Raw genomic sequence first — 25,083 nt, forward strand, 5'->3', positions numbered from 1 at the left:
TGGTCTGCCCCGGTGTGGATAAGGCCTGCTTTTTGTTTTCGCAGCTTTGCAATGCAACGAAAGGCTCTCCGAGCACTCCATGTACAGTAAGGAGTGCGCGCGTTTGGAATAATGGAACGCAGCTTGGCCGATGATTGGTTCTCGTCTGCGAAGCATCTAGAAGGATTTGCTGACTGTGCTCTTAAGTGCTCAGTTTACGTACTAAGTTAATCACATGATGATAATAATAATAATTAAATAATACCTCCCGACCCCCCCCCCCCCTCCCAAAAAGAATTTCTCCTCGGATCTACGCAATTCATGTAGGTCGCCCTTTTTGGCTTCAAAACGGCGAATTTCGCCGAAAGGTGAGAGATTTTCATGCCTGCTATTGGCTAACGAGAACACCCGATGGATCTTAATATTTTTGCCAGCAGCATTGTTAATTGACAGGGTGATTCCATAACCTCTAAAATTATTAAGGCCAGTGTATTATTTATGTCTTAATATTAGGGCTGCCAAAATTAACGCGGTAACGGGCGGCATTTTTTAATTAATCACGTTAAAATATTTGACGCAATCAAGGCACATGCCCCGCTCAAACAGATTAAAATGACGGTCTCATGTCCATTTGTTACATTGTGTTTTGTTTTTTCGCCCTCTGCTGGCGCTTGGGTGCGACTGATTTTATGGGTTTCAGCACCATTCATGAGCATTGTGTAATTATTGACATCAACAATGGCGAGCTACTAGTTTTTGTTTGAAAATTTTACAAATTTTAATCAAACGAAAACATTAAGAGGGGTTTTAATATAAAATTTCTATAACTTGTACTAACATTTATCTTTTAAGAACTACAAGTCTTTCTATCCATGGATCGCTTTAACAGAATGTTAATAATCCTAATGCCATCTTGTTGATTTATTGTTATAATAAACAAAGACAGTACTTATGTACAGTATGTTGAATGAATATATCCGTCTTGTGTCTTATCTTTCCATTCCAACAATAATTTACCGAAAAGTGTGACATATTTTATAGATGGTTTGAATTGCGATTAATTACAATTAATTATTTTTTAAGCTGTGAATAACTCGATTAAAAATTTTAATCGTTTGACAGCCCTACTTAATATATTCTAAATATATGGCTGATATTTTTAAATAAAATCAATAAATGTGAATAATAAAGTCAGAGTAAACTTCTTGTAATGTGATGTGCCTTATGTACACTTAAGACCAGAGGTTGCGCTAGACATTTTCGTTGTCTGTCATTTTGACTGACAGGGTCATAAAAATCCGGTCATAGTCTATTTTTACCCGTCACTTAAATTTTTAAAATGATAATGATGACATATTCAATAGTATTTAGTTTTCATTCATTTTTAATTAATATTGTAACGCTTGCTTGGCGGCGAAAAATTAGACACGGAAGTCGTGGTATTTTTCTCCCTTTTTACTCTGCTTACCAACAACTCCGCCCCCAAAGAAAAAGAGGCAACGATATAGACCCCAATCACCAACGTCACACAATGATCTTAATTGTGGTTGTCAGCCCAAAATCTTCTAAATATATATTAAATGCATCTTACCAGATATAAAAAGACTACTACATAGTCTGTGGTGATCGTTTGGTGCCCAGACTTCTTGTCGAATTACAGCAGTCCATCTCGCTCTCATCTTCACCATTTTGATTATTAATATTAACGAGCAGAAAAACACGCAGTAATAGGAGGCATGTACGTAGCGGTAATGTGTAAATATGACGAGCTGACACACAATATGGCGGCTCCGGTCAGGGGGGCGGAGTTGTGACGTCATGTGATTGGGTGATTGGATGACGCGCTGGCACACCGGGTGCACCAATAAGAACCTCGCGTTGATGTGTCAATCACGGTGCCGCCGCCAGACCCCGGTGACGCTACAATATTCTGACAGAAGAGCCAACGACGTCATGCATTAAGAGAGACAATAGCTAATATGCTGACTCGCCACCCTGTGGTCTGGGGTGTGAATTGCAACCTGTCAAAATGACGGACGGATTTCAGTTTTTTCCGTCACCGTTTTAAAAAACCGGTCAACGACGGAAAATATCCGGTTAACGCGACCCCTGCTTAAGACATATGCTTATGTATGATTGTTTGATTTTAATTTACTTCAGACGTTGTAGTTTTGATACAATTCATCCCATTGGCAGGTGGCAGATGCGCTTCCTATATATTCGGGACAATTTGAGAGCTTGCTTGGCAAGTAATTCAGCGACTGCATCGGTCATGTGACTTTTTCTAAAAGTTGTACGTGCACCAAGATGAGACTTCGCTCAGTGAGCTCAGAGCACGCGCCGATGCATCAGTATGACACTACACATTTCTAGTACTTTGTAATTTTGATCAGTGAGTTCTGGTAACCCTTTCATAAACACAATACTGTATTGGCATGAACACGTTTAAGCACGGCATGTAAACATCAGTAAGCCTTTTTTAAAAACATGAATATACTCATATTTGGGTTTATAAATCCTGATAATCATACCTGCTGCAAAGCTTGTCTGTGCTGCTGACACAGGACTGGCACATTCATTTTCTCTGTCCGTCACCAGTGGGGAGGCGAAGCCCACCAGGCCATTATACACACTGCAGTGAAGCAAGCACAGAGAATGAACACCTGCTTGATACCATAATTCTTGCGTGGGGCCTACCTCTGACTCTGGGAATGGAGCTCCTTCACAGTGGCGGGGATCTCTTCGAGCAATTCGAGTTGCTCTTGATTACGTGGCTGCCCACTGGCTTGAATAACGGTGAACAAGACCACTTGGATGTTGTCCTGCCATGCCTTGTACTCCATCAAAAAATGACGCACGCTGCCCTCATATGCTACCTCTTCACCATCAGCCAATGCCGCCTCCTCATCCTGTACAAAATTTAAACATAGATTGCACAATTAAAAACAAAATAATACATGTAATGCAGTGCAGCTGTAGTCAAAACCAACAGACAGTACCTTAGCCATGGCTCGAAGGAGGTGCTTGACATCCGCCAACTGGCGGTTGTGGCTCGACAAAATAGTTTTAATGGAGTCAACAAGCAGTTGTTGAGTTTCAGCACAAGATTCCAGCTGCTGCTCCCGCTCCTCCTGCATCCTCTGCTCTGTACTCAGCTCTTCTTCCAGCTGTCTGTGGGCACACGACAGCCATTCAGGACTGCCTATTGGTAGGTCTAGCACTGGATTCTGCAGGGATAAAGAGTTTGAAAAAATAAGATTAATAATGTGTCACTCTTTTCTCATTTAAAAAGGCTGACAATGAATATAAAGGAAGAGCATTTTCTAATTTTAAATAAGAATGCATCTGAATTGCATTGCATTACAGGTAAATGCTCAAATATGCAGTTGAACGCTATAAAGTGTAAAAGCAGCCTATGGTGGGAAGCCAGAACAGGTGTTATGCACTCCCTCTTATGTGTTCCGGTTAAGAGCCAAGCAGTCGCACTTTAGAGTACATGGAGAGGTTGACTCCAGAGTAAAATACATTACCATATTCCAGCAAAGAAAAGATGAAGGTATAATTAGCGAGCTAGTTGTTCTCAAAATTTGCTGTAACTGTTGGTAATTTCATAAATATAAATATCTTTAGTGGACAAAGGTACAATCTTGGGCTCTAACAGCATTCTGGTGTTTTTATCTATTCTTCATGCAAATCAGCGGTGGTTAACAGGTGGGTAGAGTAGCAAAAAATTTACTTAGGTTGGAGTAGCATTACTTCAAAATAATATTACTCAAGTAAAAGTAGTCAACCAAAATATGTACTTAAGTAAAAAAGTATTTGCTGAAGAGAATACTCAATGAGTAACATTGCGAGTAACTGGTTATAATGTTTCTTTTTTTTTCCAGCTCAAAATTATCTATATGAACTGTTATTATACTGTAAAATAACCCATGACATAACCACACAAAGCCAAATAAATACAAAAAAAAAAAAAAAAATCATTGCATTCCAGTAAGAGAAACAAAAATGACAGAACTGAAGCATCAGTTGTCCAAAGAACATGAGTGCCCTCTAGTGGAATAAATAGTGCGTAGTTTGAACTGTTGAATAGTGAATAATTTTTCATAGTTCCTATTATGAAATTAAAAGGATCATATCTCCTGTTTTCCGTGGTCAATCAGTGCCAATTAAAACTGGGAGACAGGGTAAAATCGGCACTTTTGAGTCATGTTGATGGCAGCGCTTTATGTCAAATATTAATTTTTTTATTGTGCTTTAAAAACACCACGTGATTGAAAAGGCCACCGTCATCATACAACGGCAAGTTTAAGTCTGATTGGTATAATGGAGTCATGTGAATATTGTTACGACATCTCATTGGTGAAACTGGCAGAATTACTGTTGGCATCGCTGACAAAAAAAGTAAAATCTAATATGTAGAATAAAGAGGAAAAATGTAATAACTAGTGTAGCCAAATGTAGCAGAGTAAGAGTAGCGTTTCTTCACAAATCCCAATCGCATATTTTTGCACCAGAGTCCGAATCACCTGATTTTGAGAATCTGCCGATATGGGAATTTTTCATTCATTTATTTATTTTTTTTTCAACAGAAGTTCCAAACATGTTACTGTCCCACCGTACCACCTTCAAAATGTGATTTTTAAACAAGAATAATGTAGAAAAATTCTTGTCTTTATTAAATTCGTCATTGAGTGAGTCCACTCAAATCCCCTCACGCTACTGCGAACAGCCTCTCAAATACACAATAAGTTGCCACAGCACACTTATGCAAGTTTAACTATGATTGACACATTTGTGCCTTTCATCGTAGAGCTACCAAGCTTCTCTGGCAAGATCAAAACTACAAACCTGTCAATCATTGTTAACTTTAAGTACCAAACCCAAGCTGGACAGTCTGGCCGCACTGCTTAGCAAAAGGGAGGGTGAGAAGCTGTGGTGCTGTACGAGCATGAAGCAGAAAAACATTTTAAATTAAAAACCCGACACTTTTTCCTGATTTCGATCCTCTGAAAAATGGCGCGATCACGTGATCGGATCGGGACATCTCTAGAATCTACTTTAGTAAAACGTGTGAGGTAAAACTACTCTTAGAAGTACATTTTTCTAAAAATGTCACTCAAGTAAATGAAAAGGAGTAAATGTAACGTGTTACTACCCACCTCTGGTGGTAAACCATGACTTCAGAACGAAAAGCAAAGTACGTTGCAGTCGAAAATGCTGAGAAAACTGGTTAAATATCAAAAGTGTATGTGCTGGTCAGCTGTAAACAACTTTAACCATTGCTAGGGACCATTAAATGCAATAAAGTAAATTGCCATGTCTTATATTAGCGGTCACACCTACCAGCCTCTGCAACAGCTCAAGCTCCAGTGTAGAAACCGTGTTACTAAACTGGGCAGCATATGAACAGGTCTGCTGACAGCGCTTCAACAGTTCAAACAAGGCTGCATCCATGTTGAGAGCCTCCTGTGATCTGGTGCGAAGGCCTTCAAAATTTAGGATGGTGGAACACAAGAAGGTGACCTAAAAATTAAGATATCGTTAAAATGAATCGTCCAGTTGCTACTAGGTCAGTATACCGTTTAAGGTTTTATGAAGAGGCGCTCTAAGAAATGGCACCTGGCTTGCACGCTGGTTTTCTCTGGCCACAGTAGCACGTCTCTCCCTGATGGTCATCTCAAAGTCCTGAAGGACTGGTGCCAGTGTTGGGTTTGCACCACCAGCCCATTTCAGGCGCTGCTCAATGCTGGCCTCCAGTGATGAAAGCTTCTCCTGTAGGAGAAAAAAAAAACTCTCTTCAATACAAGAGGGCTAAAGAAACAAGTCAACATTAAACAACGATGTCTATCATGACACAAACCTGAATTGCGACAATGGCTCCCTCATCCTGACTTAGCTTGTACAGCTTCTTCTTCATATTGCTGAGGATGACGGCACGAGGGGGAATGTTGACACTGAGTGTCTGATTATTTGGACCCAGAATGTCCTCATGCTGCCACTGTGGGAAAGAGGCGCAAAAGACACCAGTTTACTTTGGCATGAAAGAACTGAAAACATTCTGATTACGTCAAGTTTCGAAACTCGTCCAAAATTTCTGTACGTCTTATTCGAGTGTTATCCAGAAGCATAAATATGGTACTTGAAGAACGATATTAATTCAGAAGAGTCCTTGGTAAAATTAAGTCATTATAAGCAATGAGAAGTCAAATGTAGCCTCTGGGGAATACCTGAAACATAGCAACATGGAGTTGAATCCTCTGCAAACTGGCCTTTGCAGCATCCAGGTTTCCATCCAACCTTCGCAAAAGGTCCAATTTCTTCCAAGCTGTATCATAAGACGCAGCCAGCACCGTGGATCTGTTTAGCAGCAATTGGGACACACGACCTGATGCCAGGCTCTGCTCTGCTGCCTTCTTACAAAGTTCGTCCAAAGACACCTTGCGAAACATTAAAGATGAGCTTAGTGCAGTGTTTTCTAACCAATATGCCATGGGAAATTATGCAATTAGCTTAATTCACTGATAACATACTGTATTTATTTCAAAGTAATTTATTTAATTATCCATTTATGCTAACGACATATTGTGACAAATAGAACAAGTACTGCAAATGTTACACCGGTTACCACCTATAGAGGTACAAATAAAAAAAAATTGAATATTATGAAAAAGTATTTCAGTATTTCCATTGAAAAAGTGAAACTCATTATATACAAACTGAAGTATTTCCAATGTTTTTTTTATTTTATTTTGACCATTAGTGATCAAACCCTATTTCAGAAAATTAGAATATTGTGGAAAGGTTCAATATCGAAGAGAGTATGTGCCACACTCTCACCATAACGGTATGCAAAAAAATTTGTACCTTGCTCTCTGCCCCGAAATCTTTTGCCTCAACCTGGGCAACGACATCCAAATTAAGAGCAGACAGGGTGCTGCAGAGGGCCAACCCAAGAGCTTGGCTGGGCAGACCTATGAGCATCTGCCAAACAAATTCAGCCGTAAAGGCCTTAATGGGCCGTGTTAATTGTTCCTCACTGATTATCGCCCCACTCGAACCAGTAGCGTTTGGCTGCCTGAACAACGGTTTTCCTAAACCAACTGGTCCATTTGAAGTCAACAGTTCATCAGCAGGGGGCCCTTGACAAACAGGTTTCCCAAAAAGAAAGAATTAGTCACTGACCAGACAGACATTTAGGACTACAGTGGGGCAAATAAGTATTTAGTCAACCACAAATTGTGCAAGTTCTCCCACTTGAAAATATTACAGACGACTAATTGTCAACATGGGTAAACCTCAACCATGTGAGACAGAATGTAGAAAAAACCCCAGAAAATCACATTGTTTGATTTTTAAAGAACTTATTTGCAAATCATGGTGGAAAATAAGTATTTGGTCAATACCAAAAGTTCATCTCAATACTTTGTTATGCACCCTTTGTTGGCAATAACGGAGGCCAAACGTTTTCTGCAACTCTTCACAAGCTTTTCACACACTGTTGCTGGTATTTTGGCCCATTCCTCCATGCAGATCTCCTCTAGAGCAGTGATGTTTTGGGGCTGTCGTTGGGCAACACGGACTTTCAACTCCCTCCACAGATTTTCTATGGGGTTGAGATCTAGAGAGTGGCTAGGTCACTCCAGGACCTTGAAATGCTTCTTACGAAGCCACTCCTTTGTTGCCCTGGCTGTGTGTTTGTCATGCTGAAAGACCTAGCCACGTCTCATCTTCAATGCCCTTGCTGATGGAAGATTTTCACCCAAAATCTCTCAATACATGGCCCCATTCATTCTTTCCTTTACACAGACCGGTCGTTCTGATCCCTTTGCAGAAAAGCAGCCCCAAAGCATGATGTTTCCACCCCCATGCTTCACAGTGGGTATGGTTTTCTTCGGATGCAATTCAGTATTCTTTCTCCTCCAAACACGAGAACCTGTGTTTCTACCAAAAAGTCTGACCATAACACATTCTCCCAGTCCTCTTCTGGATCATCCAAATGCTCTCTAGCAAACCGCTGACGGACCTGGATATGTACTTTCTTCAGAGGGAGACACGTCCGGCAGTGCAGAATTTGAGTACCTGGCAGCGTATTGTGTTACTGATAGTAGCCTTTGCTACTGTGGTCCCAGCTCTCTGTAGGTCATTCACTGGGTCCCCCGTGTGGTTCTGGGATTTTTGCTCACCGTTCTTGTTATCATTTGACGCCACGGGGTGAGATCTTGCATGGAGCCCCAGATCGAGGGAGATTATCAGTGGTCTTGTATGTCTTCCATTTTCTAATAATTGCTCCCACAGTTGATTTCTTTACACCAAGCGTTTTACCTATTGCAGATTCAGTCTTCCCAGCCTGGTGCAGGTCTACAATTTTGTCTCTGGTGTCCTTCGGCAGCTCTTTGGTCTTGGTCATAGTGGAGTTTGGAGTGTGACTGACTGAGATTGTGGACAGGTGTCTTTTATACCGATAATGAGTTAAAACAGTTGCCATTAATACAGGTAACGAGTGGAGCCTTGTTAGACCTCGTTAGAAGAAGTTAGACCTCTTTGACAGCCAGAAATCTTGCTTGTTTGTAGGTGACCAAATACTTATTTTCCACTCTAATTTGGTAATAAATTCTTTAAAAATCAAACAATGTGATTTTCTGTTTTTCCACATTCTGTCTCTCAGGGTTGAGGTTTACCTATGTTGACAATTACAGGCCTCTTTAATCTTTTCACGTAGGAGAACTTGCACAATTGGTGGTTGACTAAATACTTATTTGCCTCACTGTTCGTGCATTTCCATCACCTTTTTTCGTAGTAAATAAATCTTACCAGATAGTGTCTGAGCAAAACAGGAGCAAATTCTGAAGAACTCTCTGATGGTTTGCAATCTCTTGAGGAAAAAAACTTCATCCATCAGCTCACGCTGAGCCAGGGTGTCAAAGAAGTGCAGCTGCGCAACACGTGCCTCTCTGAGGACATCCACTTTCCTCCACGCTGATGGCACTTCCAGGGAACTCAGCTGAGGTTAAAGAGAAGATAGAAAAGGGTCATATTTCATCGGGAAAAATAACACTGTTTCCCAAATAAAAGAGGAGTTTATGGTGTGACAAAATTACAGCCACCTCTGTTGCCAAATCTCTTTCAAACAACAGACCTGGAGACATTCAAGTTCACTGTTACCAAATTTGTTAAATGTGCACAATGTAGGATTGATGGCCAAAAATGGTACTGCAGCTAGATCAAAATACTGACTAGCAATAAATGCCCTCCCCATTCGGGTTGCCAGAATACCGCTTCACATTGGAGAACATGCAGGAAAAGAATTTTGAGTGGCAAGCAACTAGTCTTCTGCAGAAGGAACAGTATGTCTTATTTTTTAATTTTCATGCGAGATGTTTTCAATGCAAAAATGCAAACACGTAGAAATGACGATTAAAAGAGCAGTGATACGAGGTCTAAGTCACTTTATGTCACCATGACCAAGTGAAAAGGGCTACTTTTCTCAATATATAAGCACACTGGCAAAGAAATATATACAATAATTTGGTAATGCATTGACAGCAACAACAAGGACAATTTAACTACTCCATCCATTGTTGTTTTCATTACAGACTCAATATATGCACGTGTAAGTTTGCTGCAGTCAATGGATCCGCATACTACATAAAGTAGCACCAGCAGAACACCGGTCAATAGATTTAAATGCTAAATAACGCAGAACAACCACACCGATTAAATGCATATCCTTTGTTTTTCTTGTCTTGTTGTCTTGAATTCTTTGAGATTTGTAACAATGTTTTTTTTTTTGCTAGAGTGGTAGACATAATTCAGCCTATTTTTTAAAGTTGGTGCAGCTTTAGTTTACGGTGCGTACAGAGCTGTGGCAACCCGAAGAAGACTGGAAATTGGTCTCATGACTGGCTGATGATGAACACGGAAGCAAAACACATTTGCGACACGTAAATAGTCTTTTAAAATTGGAAAATCTCTGCTTAACCATTGAGATCTGTTTTAGAAGTATTTCCAAAAAACAAGTATCTTTAGTTGTTGAAATGTTGAACATGATGAAATATTATGGGCATTTCGTGACTAATTGAAGTGCAAATCTTACATTGTGCACCATTAAGTGTTAGTATCTGGGCAATAGTTACTGTATGTTGCAATATCATACATTTCAAGAGCTTGCATTTGGTAATTTTTTTGTGATTGACTATGTGTAATGGGGATTTGGTCAAAAAGTAGTTACCCTTACTGATAGATTATGATATGATAGATAGAATATGTTGCATGGACTATTATAAGAATTATAGTGTATGCCTAACCTTTTCGGTCAGCTGACTAAAGGCAGCTTCTAATTGAGTGAACATTCCATCAAAGGCCACCAAGAGCATTTGACCTGCAGACATCTTTGGTGAGTCTCGACCAGTCCCATCCATGCAGCGAGGCTGGATGAGCTCAGAGTACTGGGCACGCAACATTCTAAGTGCATAAACAAAACAAATTACATGATATCACGCAGTACATGATTTAATAGTTGCAATTTGTAACTAAACGCTGTTTGTATTTGTACCACAATTATGCATATTTAATGGGAAATACACAGCACAACATCATTTTGAATACAGAAATACATGTTCGGTGCACCAAAATGTTTTTTTTTGCAAGGGCTCACATCATGTGTAAAATGTTATTTTTCGCACTAACATTTTACACAAAATTTAAACGCGGGTTTTTGCAAAATAACAGGTTTTCGTGCACTCAAAGCACATACGTGTTAGGCAATATTGTTGACATATTTGTATATTGTAATATCAAGTGCCAACATGCATATTGCGTGAATATAATTTTGTGGAGTTCATAATTATCCTTTTATTTTCACCATCAATGTTTTTCCACAGACGCCAGCTTACCAAATGACAGGTCAAAGTCATGTTAATGCGTCATTCTCGTTTGAAGAAAGCCTTAAACAGATAATGGATACTACGCTCTTTATTGAATTGGGCACGCCAGATGTTAAACTCGTTTTTTTTTTTTTTGCAGTTTATAACGTCAAATACATAGGCAGAGCTATTGCTAGCTAACTACAATTTTTAAAAAGTATATGCAGTGGCATAAAAAGTTTTTTTTTCATTCACCCGCAAAAAAAAAAAAAGTCTGACCTCTGTCAATTGCCTAACAAACTGTATATTGCAACATGTATTGCAATATGCCTTTGCCATATTGGATCATATAGCAATACGCTTCAAGTTGCAATACCAAGGCCTTCTCGAAACACGCTTTAGTGTTCGCCAGTTTCCATTTACATGTAATTGTAGCACAAATCTCACCCCATTAATAATTGCTGTTTACCTTGTGATGTCCAGACATTGGTTGTGACCATCATGATCGAGACCTGTTGTGGCCAATAGACTGTCAACCAAGCCCTGCAAGCCAAGACCATTGGAGCTCTGATCCACAAGCTGCTCCAACTCTGCCAACATGGATTCCAGGGTGGGCTCTCCTTTAACCATACAGCGCAAAGCCTCGGGAAAGATAATCTGACGGAAGTTGGTGTTCAGCTCCTGCGTTAGAAAAATTGTTACAATTCAGTTGAGGCAATAGTTAAAGGATGTTTATCTGCTTTTTTACATTATACAAAACTTGAGCATACAGAACAGGTTAGTTTGTGGGTGACTAAAATTACCAAGCCTCCCAACAAACTGAGAAATTTGATTGACACTAGCCACAATAGCACCAAAATATATTTTGGTGCCTGCAAATCAAGCGGGAAATTCTTTGCGCCTCGGTGCAAGTCACTTTTCCCTTTACAATACTGTATAGGGCTGAAGGTTTTCGGAAAAAATCTCATTGTAATTTATCAGGCCGATGCAGCAATTTTGATTCAAGTGAAAACACTCAGTGCAAAATTGAGTCATAGTCAAGTCAAACATGACATGAAATTACATATCGAAACATAATAATGCAAGGACACTCAAGTGTTATGCAGTCCTTTTAGATTTTTATCTATTGTTTCTAAAAATCAGAGATGCTTGCTGCCATACTTATTTAATTATGTGAAAATATTTTTACATACAGCAATAAATGCTGTAATTTTCGCACTATAAGGCCCACCTGACTATAAACCGCCACCCACCAAATTTGACACGAAACTAGCATTTGTTTATAGATAAGCCGCATTGGACGATAAGCCGCAGCTGTCCTCACTGTATTATAAGTGTTTGTCATAAGACCAAATGAACCACCACGAAGCCTTGAACCATTTGGCTGCGAAGCTTCATTTGGCCATTACTGCTCCCTTGGGTGAGACAGTCAACCACTGCTCCCACCTGTTGTTGTCCAACATGCCTACTAGTATGCATTGCAGCGCTACAGATGTAATATCAAAATTCATGTTCTGTGATAATTATTCCTTCAGTTACTGGTCCCGTTGTTTCATTAATTGCTAGTTATGGTATTTGGTAAAACTTTATTTGACAGTGGCACCATAAGACTGTCATTAGACAATCATAATTATGACATGACACTATCCTGAGCATTAATGAATGCTCATAACAGATGTCATTTAGTGTTATCCGGCAAATTAACTCACTTTTGAATAGATTTAAAAGATCCAAGCTGGACATAAATGGAGTTTGTGACATAATTTGCCAGATGACACTTAATGACATCTGTCATAAGCATTCAGTAACGTTCATGATAGTGTCATAATTATGACGGTCTTATGACGCCGCTGTCAAATAAAGTGTTACCTATTAACCCAAATAAATCAACAAATAAGTCGCACTGGACTATAAGCCGCAGGATTCAAAATGAAGAAAAAAGTAGTGGCTTATAGTCTGAAAATTACGGTAAGTTAATTATGTCTGGCATCGAAACCAAGTCCACAGTAGGTGTTTCAGTGAGTCACTTGTATCAGTGATGACATTACCTGCAAGCATGTATACACAGAATTGGCCAGGTAAACTGCCTGGATCGTGGCAGAGGGCGATGGGAGTTCCAGATCATTCGGCAGGAGAGGGCAGCGCTGCAACAGCGTTGCCAAGGCACTGACGTTTCCAATCATGCTGCAAAGTTCCTCTAGGAACCATGCTCCATCCCGGGACATGAGATCTACCAGTTGCTCTCCAGCACTGGCTGCTGCACTCTCCATCACTAGGTTCCGCCTAAATAAAAACACTTGTAATTATCTTCTTACATTCTACAGAAGGGTAAAGTAAAAGTTAAGTCTTTTTCTGCAAAGTCCTTTGTTTTTTTAAATGATTTAAGACTATAAATCAATTGGAGTTTAAAATATACAATAACGACTAATTTTCAATACATATAATATGAACTGGCTTCTAACAGATGTCTTGAAAATTTTATTAGAAATATATCAAGTCTTTGAACCTGCAGAGTGAGCAAAGGGCTGAGGTGATGATCCCAGCAAGGCTGAGCGAGCCTGACTCTCCATTTTCCCGCAAAAAGACGCCAATACAGTGCTCGATTTCCTTCAGCTGCTCCTCACAGGCAGCAGCAGTTGTGCCTTCAGCTTTTAGTCGCTCAGCTTGGTGCATCACACGCTCATTGGTGTCTGCCACTTGGCGCTGAAGAGCCAACTCCAAATTGGACATGAACTGGCAGGTTGCACTGGACTGAGGGGCAAACAGCACCTCATATCTGCACAGAAAAAGACACCAAAGGTATTATAAATCCAGGGGTGGTATCTAAAAGGTTATGCTTTGTGAATGTTCAAACGAATTCATGGATGTGCGCAGCTTACTGTCTGTAGATATGTTGGCATTGCTCTACTGTCATGACTCTCAGCATTTCCTCTAACCAGGCCTTCCACTGGTGGGTTCGATGGCGCAAAAGGTTGGTACGTGGGTACAGCAAAGCAACTGTTGCATAGCTATGCAGCTGTTCCAAGCAAATCCGAAGGGCTCCACGGCGCTGCTGGAGCAAAGAGCTCACCTCTGCCTCTAGGGTCTCACACTGGCTAATCAGATGGGCCTGGCCTGCATTCTGCAAGAAGGCTGTAGCTGGCACGTAGCTAGGAGGGCCTGGTGGGAGGGGAATTGTAATTTAACATTTAATAAATCATATTTGTACTTTTTTAGTATGCTTCTGAATCGATTTGTATTTAAAGTTTGCCACTCTGTGTAAATGAGTAAGTGGCTCCAGTCCAGGGCGAACCTAAGGCGTGAACCTGAGCAACTTACATAGTAAAAATATGAACACATGCACAATAAATGTGATTATCCTAACCTAGATCTATGGGGCTACTAATGTCCTGCAGCAGAGCAGCAAGCTGTGTGGTCTCCAGGTTGGAAAATGCCGCTTGGTACTGGGAAATCCACTGATCCAGGTCAGCCAGCTTGCTTTGAATGGCCTCTTGTACAGTCCTCTGTCGGGATTGCAGCTGGGTGTGTTCGGAGTATCTAAAGGGGAAAAAGAAAGGGAGTTTGCAGTTGTAGCATTACGACTGGTATGCACAAGTTTGAGTATATTATGGAAGTACGGGATCGGTTGTTAACATTTTGACTGTTCCCATCAACATGTCTTGAAATTGCCATTTATTACAGGAAAGCTTGGCGTCGTCTTGGGTGGGATTTTTAATTTATCACTGCAATTTATAATCAATCAAAGACACCCTGGCACTTTGTAACAACCATCTCCATCTTCTGAATGAAGACACAAGAGTGAGAACCAAGCCCTTTTCCCCCTACTTGATGGTCGGCTGTGTATCGTTCATACCTTTGCTCCAGAGTGACAATTTGATGCTCTGGATGGTTCTCTGCTCCTTCCAGGAAGGTCAACTCTTCTTGCAGCTTGGCCTGGAGTTTTTCTCCCTGACAGAGAAGATCCTGGAGGACCAAGTACTCTTCCACAGCCTCTTCCACTTGTGGCAGTACAGCCAGCATTTCATCACGATTCTTAAACCAGTTGACCTTCACAAAATACATACAGTAAACCCTAACATGTTCTACTATATGCATATAAAAGAAATCTTGACTAACCATGAGAAAACAACTCTAACACCGACTTCTTTAAGTCCTTTTGGGCCTTACCTTTATCTCTGCCACGCGGGAAGAGTAGAGAGATCGTGTGATTTCTCTCTCCATCTCTCGTTTGCTCTGTTTGCTGTCAGCCTGTTGGCCCCCTCCTCCATACACTGCACCAGCAAAGCCCACCTCCCCTCCAGCAGTCCAATCCACCAGGGGATCATAAACAAAGGCTTCCAGCAGGGTCAGGAGGGTCTCTCTGCCTCGGCGCATCATTTGGATAACCTATAAAAAGAACAGCTTATTTAGAAACAACGTATTGACAATGTTCTAATCTCCAACTATGTGGAAGACCTTGAATGCGTATGAACTACAGCTGGACAATTCAGTCAAAGCCAGTCAGCAAGTTGAGATGCAGACTTGGGAGTAGAACTGTCCCAACTAGTCGATGTAGTCGACGTCATCGATGACGTAAATGTGTCGACGAGCACGACATCCCGTCGACGGTTAAAGAAGGGTTAAAAAAATATATGCGTGGAAAGTTGAGAATGGCAGATGCTCGGTATGCAAGCGGGTAAAGTGGTACTTAGCCCAAAAAAGTGCACCAGAGTGGCCAAAACATTGACTTATTTCACTGAAACAAAGGAGGATACCCTATTGTGTCCTGTCTCTTCCATGCCAAGCGCGCATATCAGGCTGCACGTCGGCCATGAATGAACACCTAAAGCGCCGTCACCCAGTTGTATTTTGGAAGATGACAGGAGACAACAAGCTGGCAGATCGTAAGTCCATCTAACTAACGACATTTTTATTAAAGTTGCAAAGCCTGTCGCAATATGCAATAAGTCCATTTATCGCACAGTATATACAAATGAGGGCGGTAATTTGCACGGCCGCGCTTGATCTCTGCGTGCGTGCGTGCGTGTACACGTGTGTGTTGATGGCATTTGAGACTCCAGTTCCTGTCATAGATGTTTATTGGTCATCAACATGCCGTAGAATTAAAGTTCAGACATACAAAATAAGGAAAAACATCTATATATCAAACACTGCAAACGTTAGCATTGCTACATTGAGGCTAATAGGGAAAAAAGACAACCTGCTAACCACTTTAGCCTGCTATAAAATATTGGCAGTCTTCTCCAAAACGCAAACTTGCAGTTAAAAGGTGACACTTCAAACATGAAAAATCGCTGGTAAACAGCATTTGCAAACAGAAAAAAAAAGGAAAAAAAGTGCACTTTTTTGCGGAGTGTAGAGCTTGCGGTTAGCGGTTTAGCGAATGTACTTCCAGTGAACATTTTAAAATAAAAGGACGTCATGTTCATCATACAAATAACGATTTCTGGAGTTAATCTCACATTCTTCAGAATTCAGATTCTACACCAAGAATAGCTTTAGAATGACACACTTTATGAAAAAACTGCGACCCTCGTGAGGAAAAGCGGCATGGAAAATGAATGAATGAATGAATGATTTGCAATGATTATAATAGTATTATATATATTAGTATTCTATAATATTAATGCTAGATATTTTTTAAGAATTGTTTTGAATCATGTTGGAAAGGCGAAGTCAGTGTTCTGAATCTGTTTACATTCCATTCTTTTGCACTAGTTAATGCTATCAGCATTTGACCTCATTGTTTATTTGTGATTTATTATTGTTATTTATGTGTTAATTTGTACTTTAATAAAGAATTTAAGTATTCCAAAATGTTTTGTGAATTAATAAGTGTCAACAAAAACTTTAGTCGACTAATTGTTGAAAAAAAGTCTGCTGACTAATTGGGAGAAAAATAGTTTGGGACAGCCCGAGTTGGGAGGAATATGCTAGGAGTCAAAGTCAGATCAAGTGTGTGGCTTTACTTTGATCAATTTCTGCTCAGAAAATCCAATTATTTAACATAGTGAAAGGCTGAGTGTTGATTTGGCTTTTTTAACCATGCCACAAAAGTTATATCTTCGCATTCACAGGCAAGAGTACGAACGTTTACCGTGAACTTCGTGCTTCAAGATTTGACATTACTTACCTGTTCACAGGAAAGCCTGAAGATGCCTTCCACTCCTGTAACTCCCAGTGCACTCTCAATATTGTGTGTCATCCTGAAAGGTACCTTCTCTGGGACTCGTAAACTCTTCCCTAACACAGGGCAAAAAAGGACAGTCAGTTTAGTGATGTTCGCAATTTGTCTCCTGAATAGGGCTGGGCGATATGGCCTTAAACATGTATCACGATAAATTGAGCAGATTTATCTCGATAACGATAAATGACGATAAATTCGCCCAAGCGGACTGTTATATAATTTGAAAATCTGAATCAATGCATGAAATACAGATTAACTATTTCTTGTTGATTTATTTACCAGCATTCAATTTGATATACTGTATTTAACAACTGTACATGCAGTCTAAACATTAAGTTTATAAAAATGTATTGTAAGCAATAAGAATTCAAGTATGAACATTTATAACAGCGTGTATGACTTGAACAATGTACATTGTCAAAATCAATATGCCTGTGCAAACATGTAATTGTAACACAAATGACTTGCAGCTTGAACAGTACACTTCAAAAAGACAACTTATTGTTAATGGTTGCTGTGACATAATTATTAAATACAAGTGTTTACTTTATGGTTTAAGGGTTTTTTCCCCCCAGTGCATTTTTTAATAAATGCACGTACAATAAAAATAGCTGGGGCCATTTCTCGGTCATTATAAGTTTCGCCATTGGATTGTACTTTATGCTGAATGCTTTACCATCACAAAAGCTATCAGAGGAATCACACACAGACAGATACAAAATAACGCCACATAGTAATTGCTAGATGCAGTCCGTGCCCAATCCACTCATTAAGTTCAGCCGTTTCGACAAGGTTAGAGCCGCTATCCGACTCCATAACGTTCATTTGTAGCGTTAACCGCTAGCTAGCGTTAGCCTGGCTACCAGTAGAAAGCACTGAAAGCACAATCTCCGGAAATCGTGAGAACAAAGGAGGACAGCGGGTGAAAGCCCGTCTGGATGCCACCAAGAGTCTACTAAATGTCGGTTGAAAGTTTGGTGAACCTCCCTTAAGCCACACTCCATCACGTTTTGCTTGTAGCGTTAGCTGCTAGCGTTAGCTTACCGTGCTTTTGTTTGATTGGCTTGCTGATGATCACGTGACTCCCTACGTAAGCACATTCACTGCTTTCTTAAAGGGGAATGAACATAGACGAACAACACAGAATCAAAGCGGGATGAAAATACTATATTTTCTTGTTTTATTAATTTACCGAATTTACCGACATGGTCAAAATTACGTCGGTCATCGTTAAGAATTTCGGTGACGGTAAATTTTCGGTTTACCGCCCTGCTCTACTCCTGAAGCAGTATTAATCTCAAACTATGGAACTGACATTATTAAACGTGCTTACCTTTTTCAAAACACACATTGTAATCAATGTGTACAACCTCTCCAGTGGTCATGTCAATGAGCACATTGTCAAGGTGTCTGTCACCAAGGCCAATTATGTATCCCACCATTGACATGACAGCAGTGGATCTGGCGTAAGACTAAAGAATTTAAAAAAAAATCAATTGTAATACTGTACATCCATGAAATATATAGTTGCATATTAATAATACGTAATATAAGAAAATTGTGGTTACCTGAGTAACCCGCCACCATTCACTAGGTGTGGTACATGAACACCACAACTCCTTAGCCAGTAAATTGGAAGGTGTAGCCTCCATTAATTCTTTAAGCACCTCCTTCATGACACTGAGGGGCCAATCTCGCCGCGTTACATCCAGACTGAGCCCAACTGCTTTCAGGGCAGGTCCAATGCGACTGTAATAGAGCTCACTAGGGCGCGGTACAAGAGGCACTGGTTGCTGCTGGAACGAGTCTTGAGCCTAGATCAGAAAAGAAAGAACATTGCATTCAATTATGCAATCAAACATTACAAATTTAAAAAAAAATTACAATGGGTAACGACAAATGTTTAGTGAGACCCGGTTCTGGATACAATAATAGTAAAACACTTTTGTATGCTACCTTCTGAGCTTGCAATACAGCCTCCCTCTGCTGCCAGCGTTTATATAGACCGAAGAGGGGCGTGGCTCCATCTACCCACTGGATCAGTCCTGATCGTGTTCCAAGGGGTGTGACAGAATAATGGCGCGCATGAAAACGTGGCTGCTCCTGTTGGTTGATCTTGGTGAACATGGTGTTTACGATTGATAAGAACTGCATAATGCGCTCGTCCAAATGTAAATCCTCGAGACCTGAGAGATGGGACGATACCACTTTGTTACTTCATTTGAAAAATTATCTTACTCCCGGCAATGTTTTTGATGAGGGTTTGCTAACTGGAAAATGAAGTTTGTACTTAAGACTCCTAGAAGCGGCCCTCGCGGGGAAAATAATAATAAGTTTGGACACCCGTTTTAGGCTAGGTAACTACCGCATGTCTTAATGCACAAATCCGATTTTTCTTCTTTTTCTTTTTTTTTTGGGGGGGCCTGCCCATTCAGACTGCTTTTTCCTTTGAGCCCGTAAACTTGCAGTTCGACACGCACTGAGCAAACTGACACGTATTCGCAGAAGCATCAAAACAAATGACTACACCAGCTGGCTCTACAGTCCCTGACAAAAGTCTTGTCGCTTATCCATTTTGTAGAAACAATTGCTAATAACCTGACTTTTAATTATTCAATTGGTTTCAGAAATGGCTCATATGAAAGCTAAGACCCTCCCAAATGATGTTTAAAGTACAAAAATATATTTGTTTCACTGAAAAAAGATGTATCATTTAATGAAGACATAAAGGTCAAATTTTGGCAAGACAAAAGTTTTGTCACCTACAGAAAGTAGTGTGAAAATTGAACAAAAAATGTACTTCAAATACAAAAAAATATGTTACATAACATAAGCGAATGTGAGATCCAAAAATAACATTTTGTACGACTTCCATGGGCTTCGGCAAGGATTCATACAATTTATTGATGAAGTCATCAGGAACATCAAAGAAAGCAGTCTTGCATGCCTCCTAGAGTTGATCAACATTCTTGGGTTTCGTCTTCCATGCTTCCTCTTTCATCCTACCCCAGACATGCTCAATGATGCTCATGTCTGGTGACTGGGCTGGCCAGCCTTGGAGGATCTTGATCTTCTTTGCCTTGAGGAACTTTGAGGTAGAGATTGAAGTATGCGATGGAGCACCATGCTGCTGCAGATTTTGTCCCTTTTTATGGTTAGGAATGTAAGAGGCAGCTAAGATTTGTTGATATTTCAGACTATTCATGTTGCCTTCCACCCTGCAGATCTCTCGCACACCCCCATACTGGATGTAACCCCAGACCATGATTTCGGTAATCATGTAACCACCAAACTTCAGTTTTCTGAGTGAATCTCGGATCCATGCGGGCTCCAGTAGGTCTCCTGCAATATTTGCGGCTACTGTCAATGGAAGATTCATCTGAAAACTCCCCCTTTTGCCACTTTTCCAGCGTCCATCCTTTTCACAGGCTGTGGGCCTTGGCAAATGCCACACGGGTTTTTAATTTTCTGCACCCTGAGAGATAAATAGTCTGAAATATCAACAAATCTTAGCTGCCTCTTACATTCCTAACCATAAAAGGGGGTAAATTCTGCAGCAGAATGGTGCTCCTTCGCATACTTCAATCTCTACCTCAAAGCTCCTAAAGGCAAAGAAGATCAAGATCCTCCAGGACTGCCCAGCCCAGTCACCAGACAGGAACAGGATGGAAGAGGAATCATGGAAGACGAAATCCAAGAATGTTTATTAACTCTGGGAGGCATGCAAGACTGCTTTGATGTTCCTGATGACTTCATCAATAAATTGTATGAATCCTTGCCGAACTGCATGGATGCAGTCCTTCAAGCCCATAGAAGTTATACAAAATATTAAATTTGGATCTCACAGCACCACTACTTAATTCGCTTATGTTATGTAACATATTTTGGTATTTGAAGTACATTTTTTGTTCAATTTTCACACTACTTTCTTTAGGCGACAAAACTTTTGTCTTGCCAAAATTTGACCTTTATGTCTTCATCAAATGATAAATCTTTTTTCAGTGAAACAAATATATTTTTGTACATTCAACATCATTTGGGAGGGTCTTAGCTTTCATATGAGCCATTTCTGAAACCAATTGAATAATTAAAAGTCAGGTTATTAGCAATTGTTTCTACAAAATGGATAAGTGACAAGACTTTTGTCAGGGACTGTATGTCATTCTAAGATGATCATATTTTGATTGACACATATAATAGACATAACATTAACACTGACCTCACCTGTCAGCAACCATTTCACTTTTTTTCACTCATGCTGTTATAGACTTAAGAGGAAAAAAACAAACTGGTCTTTACCTTTGAAAAGATATGGGTAGGTCTGTCCATCAGAGCCCTGGAAGAAGATCTTCTTTGGCTTAGTCTTGGTAGGGAGAATAGTAATGGATTTGCCAATGCTCTGAATGGTGACCGTGTCTGATGCAGACACCACTCCAGGCAGAGCCATCTCTGTTGCCTTCATAGATGCCAGGTGTGGACTGATCTCATCCAAGTGAAGGAGATAGCTGGCTCGTTTTTGAGCACGCTGCTGCAGGCTCAACATAATCTGAAACAAACAAAATTCAGATAAATCCATTCTTGAAATGCAAAGAAATTTTTTCCCCCAGTAAATTATACACACCTGTTTGAATGGCAGCCAGCTGCTGGCAGGGTTGGCAGGATTGTGAGGGTTTCGCAGTCTTTCGAGGGCAGACTTTATGGCCTCACCATAGGTTTGCTGGAACCAGGTCTCATGTGGTGTCTCTGCTGGGGCCGATGTGATACTACAAACATGTTCCAGAGCAAATACCACAGGCCGCATCAAAGCAGAGTGCTTCTCACGCATTATTGCTATCTTCTCATCCCTGATGCACAAAGGAGGAAAAAGATTAATTAGGCTTTATGTATCATTACAAAACACAGTATAAATGGTGATGTGCTTGGCAGATGTTAAACACATCTAACCTGCGGAGTGTGTTATTGTTTTGAACCCTCTTGACCTCATCCTCCAATTGCTGGATCCGACGCAGGACATGCATGTGTTGCTGCTGCAACACGCCCAACCACAATTCATCCCAGAGTAACGTCACCCTACGCAGCTCACCGACCAACTGCTGGACCTGGTCACCATACACTACTGGTTAGGACCTCAATGAGACATTATCCCAATTGTATCAACATTAATGTAATTACCTGAAGCACCATGGTAGGGTTTGCTAAAGACAGCTTTTCCACTATCTTGCTGTAACAATCCTGCATCATGGCTTGGTCTTGACTGGAGCAGAATGTTGGCAGTTCTTCTGAAATGTCGCCTTTGTCGCCACCCTCAGGCTGCTCCTCTTCCTCCTCTTGCTCACCAAGGCCCTCTCCTTGGATGCTCCCCAAAAAAGTGGGCAGAGCTGAGGGCAGTTTGCTCCCTGCCAGAATTAGCAGTTTTTACAAAATGGATAAGTGACAAGACTTTTGTCAGGGACTTTGAACCTTTTGGAATTTCTCACATTTCTGCATAAAATCACCATCAAATGTGATCTGATCTTTGTCAAAATCAGACAGATGTAAAAACGGAGTCTGCTTTAACTAAAACTAGAGCTGTCCCGACTAGTCGACATTGTCGACGTCATCGATGACGTAAATCCGTCGACGAGCGCAACATCCCGTCGACGGTTAATAAAGGGTTAAAAAAAATATATGCGTGGAAAGTTCAGAATGTCGGACCGCTCTGTATGCAAGCGGGGAAAGCGGCACAAAGCCAAAAAAAGCGCACCAGAGTGTCCAAAACATTGACTTATTTCAAAGAAACAAAGGAAGGTACACTCTTTCTGTCTTGTCTCTTCTATGCCAAGCTTGGCTGCACGTCGGCCGTGAATAAACACCTCAAGCGCCGTCGCCCAGTTTGTAAGTCCATCTAACTAACTAACGACATGTTTTATTGAAGTTGCTAAGCCTGTCGCGATATGCAATGAGTCCATTTATCGCGAGGCAAATAAAAATGAGGGCGGTAATTTTCACGGCTGCCTTTTATTGCTGCGCGCGTGCGTGCGTGCATACATTGGTGCGTGCGTGCTGATGGCATGCAAGACTCCTTTCTCTTATCAACACGCTGTAGAATTAAAGTTCAGACATATAAAATAAGAAAACACATCTATGTTAAACACTGTAACGTTAGCATTGCTACACTGAAGTGAATGGGGGGGAAAAGGCAACCTACCGGTACTTTAGCCTGCTATGAAACACTGGCAGTCGTCTCGTGAAAGCAAACTTGCGGTTAAAAGGTGATATTTTAAACATGAAAAATCGCTGGTTAACAGCATTTGCAAACGAAAAAAATGGCAAAAAAAAATCTATTATTAACACATGCAATGACAAAAAGTGCTTTTTTTGCGGAGTGTAAAGCTGAAGTTAGCGGTTTAGCGAACGTACTTCCGGTTAGCGGTTTAGCGAACGTACTTCCGGTGAACATTTCAAAATAAAAGCATGTCATGTTCGTCATATAAATAACGATTTCAGGAGTTAATCCCGCATACTTCAGAATTTAGATTCTACACTAAGAATACCTTTAAAATGACACCTTTATGAAAAATCTGATTGGCAATGAATAATTATTATAATTATTATAAAACTATTATATATAGTACTATATTATAATATTAAGGCTAAGTGTTTTTTTAAGAATTGTTTTGAATCATGTTGGAAAGGCGAAGTCAGTGTTCTGAATCTGTTTACATTCCATTGTTTTGCACTAGTTAATTCTACCAGCATTTGAACTCATTGTTTATTTGTGATTTATTATTGTTATTTACGTGTTTATTTGTACTTTAATAAATAATTTAAGTGTTCCAATATTTTTTTGTGAATTGATAAGCGTCAACAAAAATTTCATTGCTAAATTAGTAAAAAAAAAAAAAAAATTTTTTTTTTTTTAAAATAGATTAGTCGACTAATCGTAAAAATCGTCGGCTGACTAATCGGGAGAAAATTAGTCGTTTGGGACAGCCCTAACTAAAACCACCCAAAAATGATAGGTTTTCATAATTTAATGAGGATAGCATGTAACCAGTGACAGAGGGTGGAAAAATAAGTAAGTTAACACTCCGCAGACAAAGAGCAATTGAAACCAATTTTCACCAAACAATTTAAGTCAGGTGTGTGTCTAATCACTGATGAGTGGTTTAAAGCTGACCTGCCCACTATAAAACACACACCTGGTAAGAATTGTCTTGATGAGAAGCATTGTTTGATGTGCATCATGGCTCGGTCAAAAGAGCTGTCTGAAGACCTGCGATCGAGGATTGTTGATTTGTATAAAGCTTTGAGGATACAAAACCATCTCTAAAAGTCTGGATGTCCGTCAATCGACAGAGAAGTTGTCTACAAATGGAGAGAGTTTGGCACTGTTGCTCCTCTCCCAAGGAGTGGCTGTCCACCAAAGATGACACCAAGAGTTCAGCGCATAATACTCAGAGAGGTAAAAAAGAACCGTAGTGCTAAAGACTTACAGAAATCACTGGCACACAGTCCAACATCTCTGTGCAAATATCAACTATATGTAAAACTACGGCCAAGTATGGTGTTCATGGGAGGACTCCACAGAGGAAGCCACTGCTGTCTTTAAAAAAAACATTGTTGCTCGTTTAATATCGCAAAAGGGCACTTGGACACTCCAAGGAAGTTTTGGCAAAATATTTTGTGGACAGATCAAACCAAAGTTGAATTGTTTGGGAGTAACACACAGCGTCATGTGTGGAGGAAAAATGGAACAGCTCACCAACATTAACACCTCATCCCCACTGTGAAGCATGGTGGAGGGAGCATCATGATTTGGGGCGGTTTTGCTGCCTCAGTGTCTGGACAACTTGCAATCATTAATGGAACTTGCAATCATTAATGGAAGAATGAATTCAAAAGTTTATCAGGATGTTTTTAAGGAAAACCTGAGGCCGTCTGTGAGACAGTTGAAGCTAAAAAGAGGATGGATTCTGCAACAAGGCAATGATCCAAAACACAGCAGTAAATCAACTTCAGAATGGTTTCAGAAAAACAAATTACACGTTCTGGAGTGGCCAAGTCAAAGTC

At 40.3% G+C, this 25,083-nt stretch overlaps 1 protein-coding gene across 1 annotated transcript in view; it reads right to left on the bottom strand.

The window, feature by feature from the left end:
* smg1 (SMG1 nonsense mediated mRNA decay associated PI3K related kinase) overlaps nucleotides 1–25,083 on the bottom strand; it is a 73,478-nt gene that overhangs the window by 13,092 nt on the left and 35,303 nt on the right. The window contains exons 37-61 of the mRNA XM_057861390.1: nucleotides 22,204–22,427; nucleotides 21,976–22,130; nucleotides 21,653–21,875; nucleotides 21,331–21,577; nucleotides 18,988–19,217; nucleotides 18,600–18,845; nucleotides 18,365–18,503; nucleotides 16,978–17,087; nucleotides 15,012–15,230; nucleotides 14,698–14,891; nucleotides 14,209–14,381; nucleotides 13,724–14,003; nucleotides 13,351–13,620; nucleotides 12,893–13,127; nucleotides 11,314–11,525; nucleotides 10,287–10,443; nucleotides 8,794–8,983; nucleotides 6,847–7,121; nucleotides 6,210–6,419; nucleotides 5,843–5,980; nucleotides 5,602–5,754; nucleotides 5,326–5,505; nucleotides 2,979–3,206; nucleotides 2,677–2,888; nucleotides 2,511–2,611 (exon numbers count right to left, since the gene is read on the bottom strand). Of these exons, the coding sequence (XP_057717373.1) occupies nucleotides 2,511–2,611; nucleotides 2,677–2,888; nucleotides 2,979–3,206; nucleotides 5,326–5,505; nucleotides 5,602–5,754; nucleotides 5,843–5,980; nucleotides 6,210–6,419; nucleotides 6,847–7,121; nucleotides 8,794–8,983; nucleotides 10,287–10,443; nucleotides 11,314–11,525; nucleotides 12,893–13,127; nucleotides 13,351–13,620; nucleotides 13,724–14,003; nucleotides 14,209–14,381; nucleotides 14,698–14,891; nucleotides 15,012–15,230; nucleotides 16,978–17,087; nucleotides 18,365–18,503; nucleotides 18,600–18,845; nucleotides 18,988–19,217; nucleotides 21,331–21,577; nucleotides 21,653–21,875; nucleotides 21,976–22,130; nucleotides 22,204–22,427 (5,001 nt within the window). The remainder of the gene's footprint in view (nucleotides 1–2,510; nucleotides 2,612–2,676; nucleotides 2,889–2,978; nucleotides 3,207–5,325; nucleotides 5,506–5,601; nucleotides 5,755–5,842; nucleotides 5,981–6,209; nucleotides 6,420–6,846; nucleotides 7,122–8,793; nucleotides 8,984–10,286; nucleotides 10,444–11,313; nucleotides 11,526–12,892; nucleotides 13,128–13,350; nucleotides 13,621–13,723; nucleotides 14,004–14,208; nucleotides 14,382–14,697; nucleotides 14,892–15,011; nucleotides 15,231–16,977; nucleotides 17,088–18,364; nucleotides 18,504–18,599; nucleotides 18,846–18,987; nucleotides 19,218–21,330; nucleotides 21,578–21,652; nucleotides 21,876–21,975; nucleotides 22,131–22,203; nucleotides 22,428–25,083) is intronic.

The sequence above is a fragment of the Corythoichthys intestinalis genome, chromosome 16 (assembly GCF_030265065.1).
Source record: "Corythoichthys intestinalis isolate RoL2023-P3 chromosome 16, ASM3026506v1, whole genome shotgun sequence".
NCBI lineage: Eukaryota > Metazoa > Chordata > Actinopteri > Syngnathiformes > Syngnathidae > Corythoichthys > Corythoichthys intestinalis.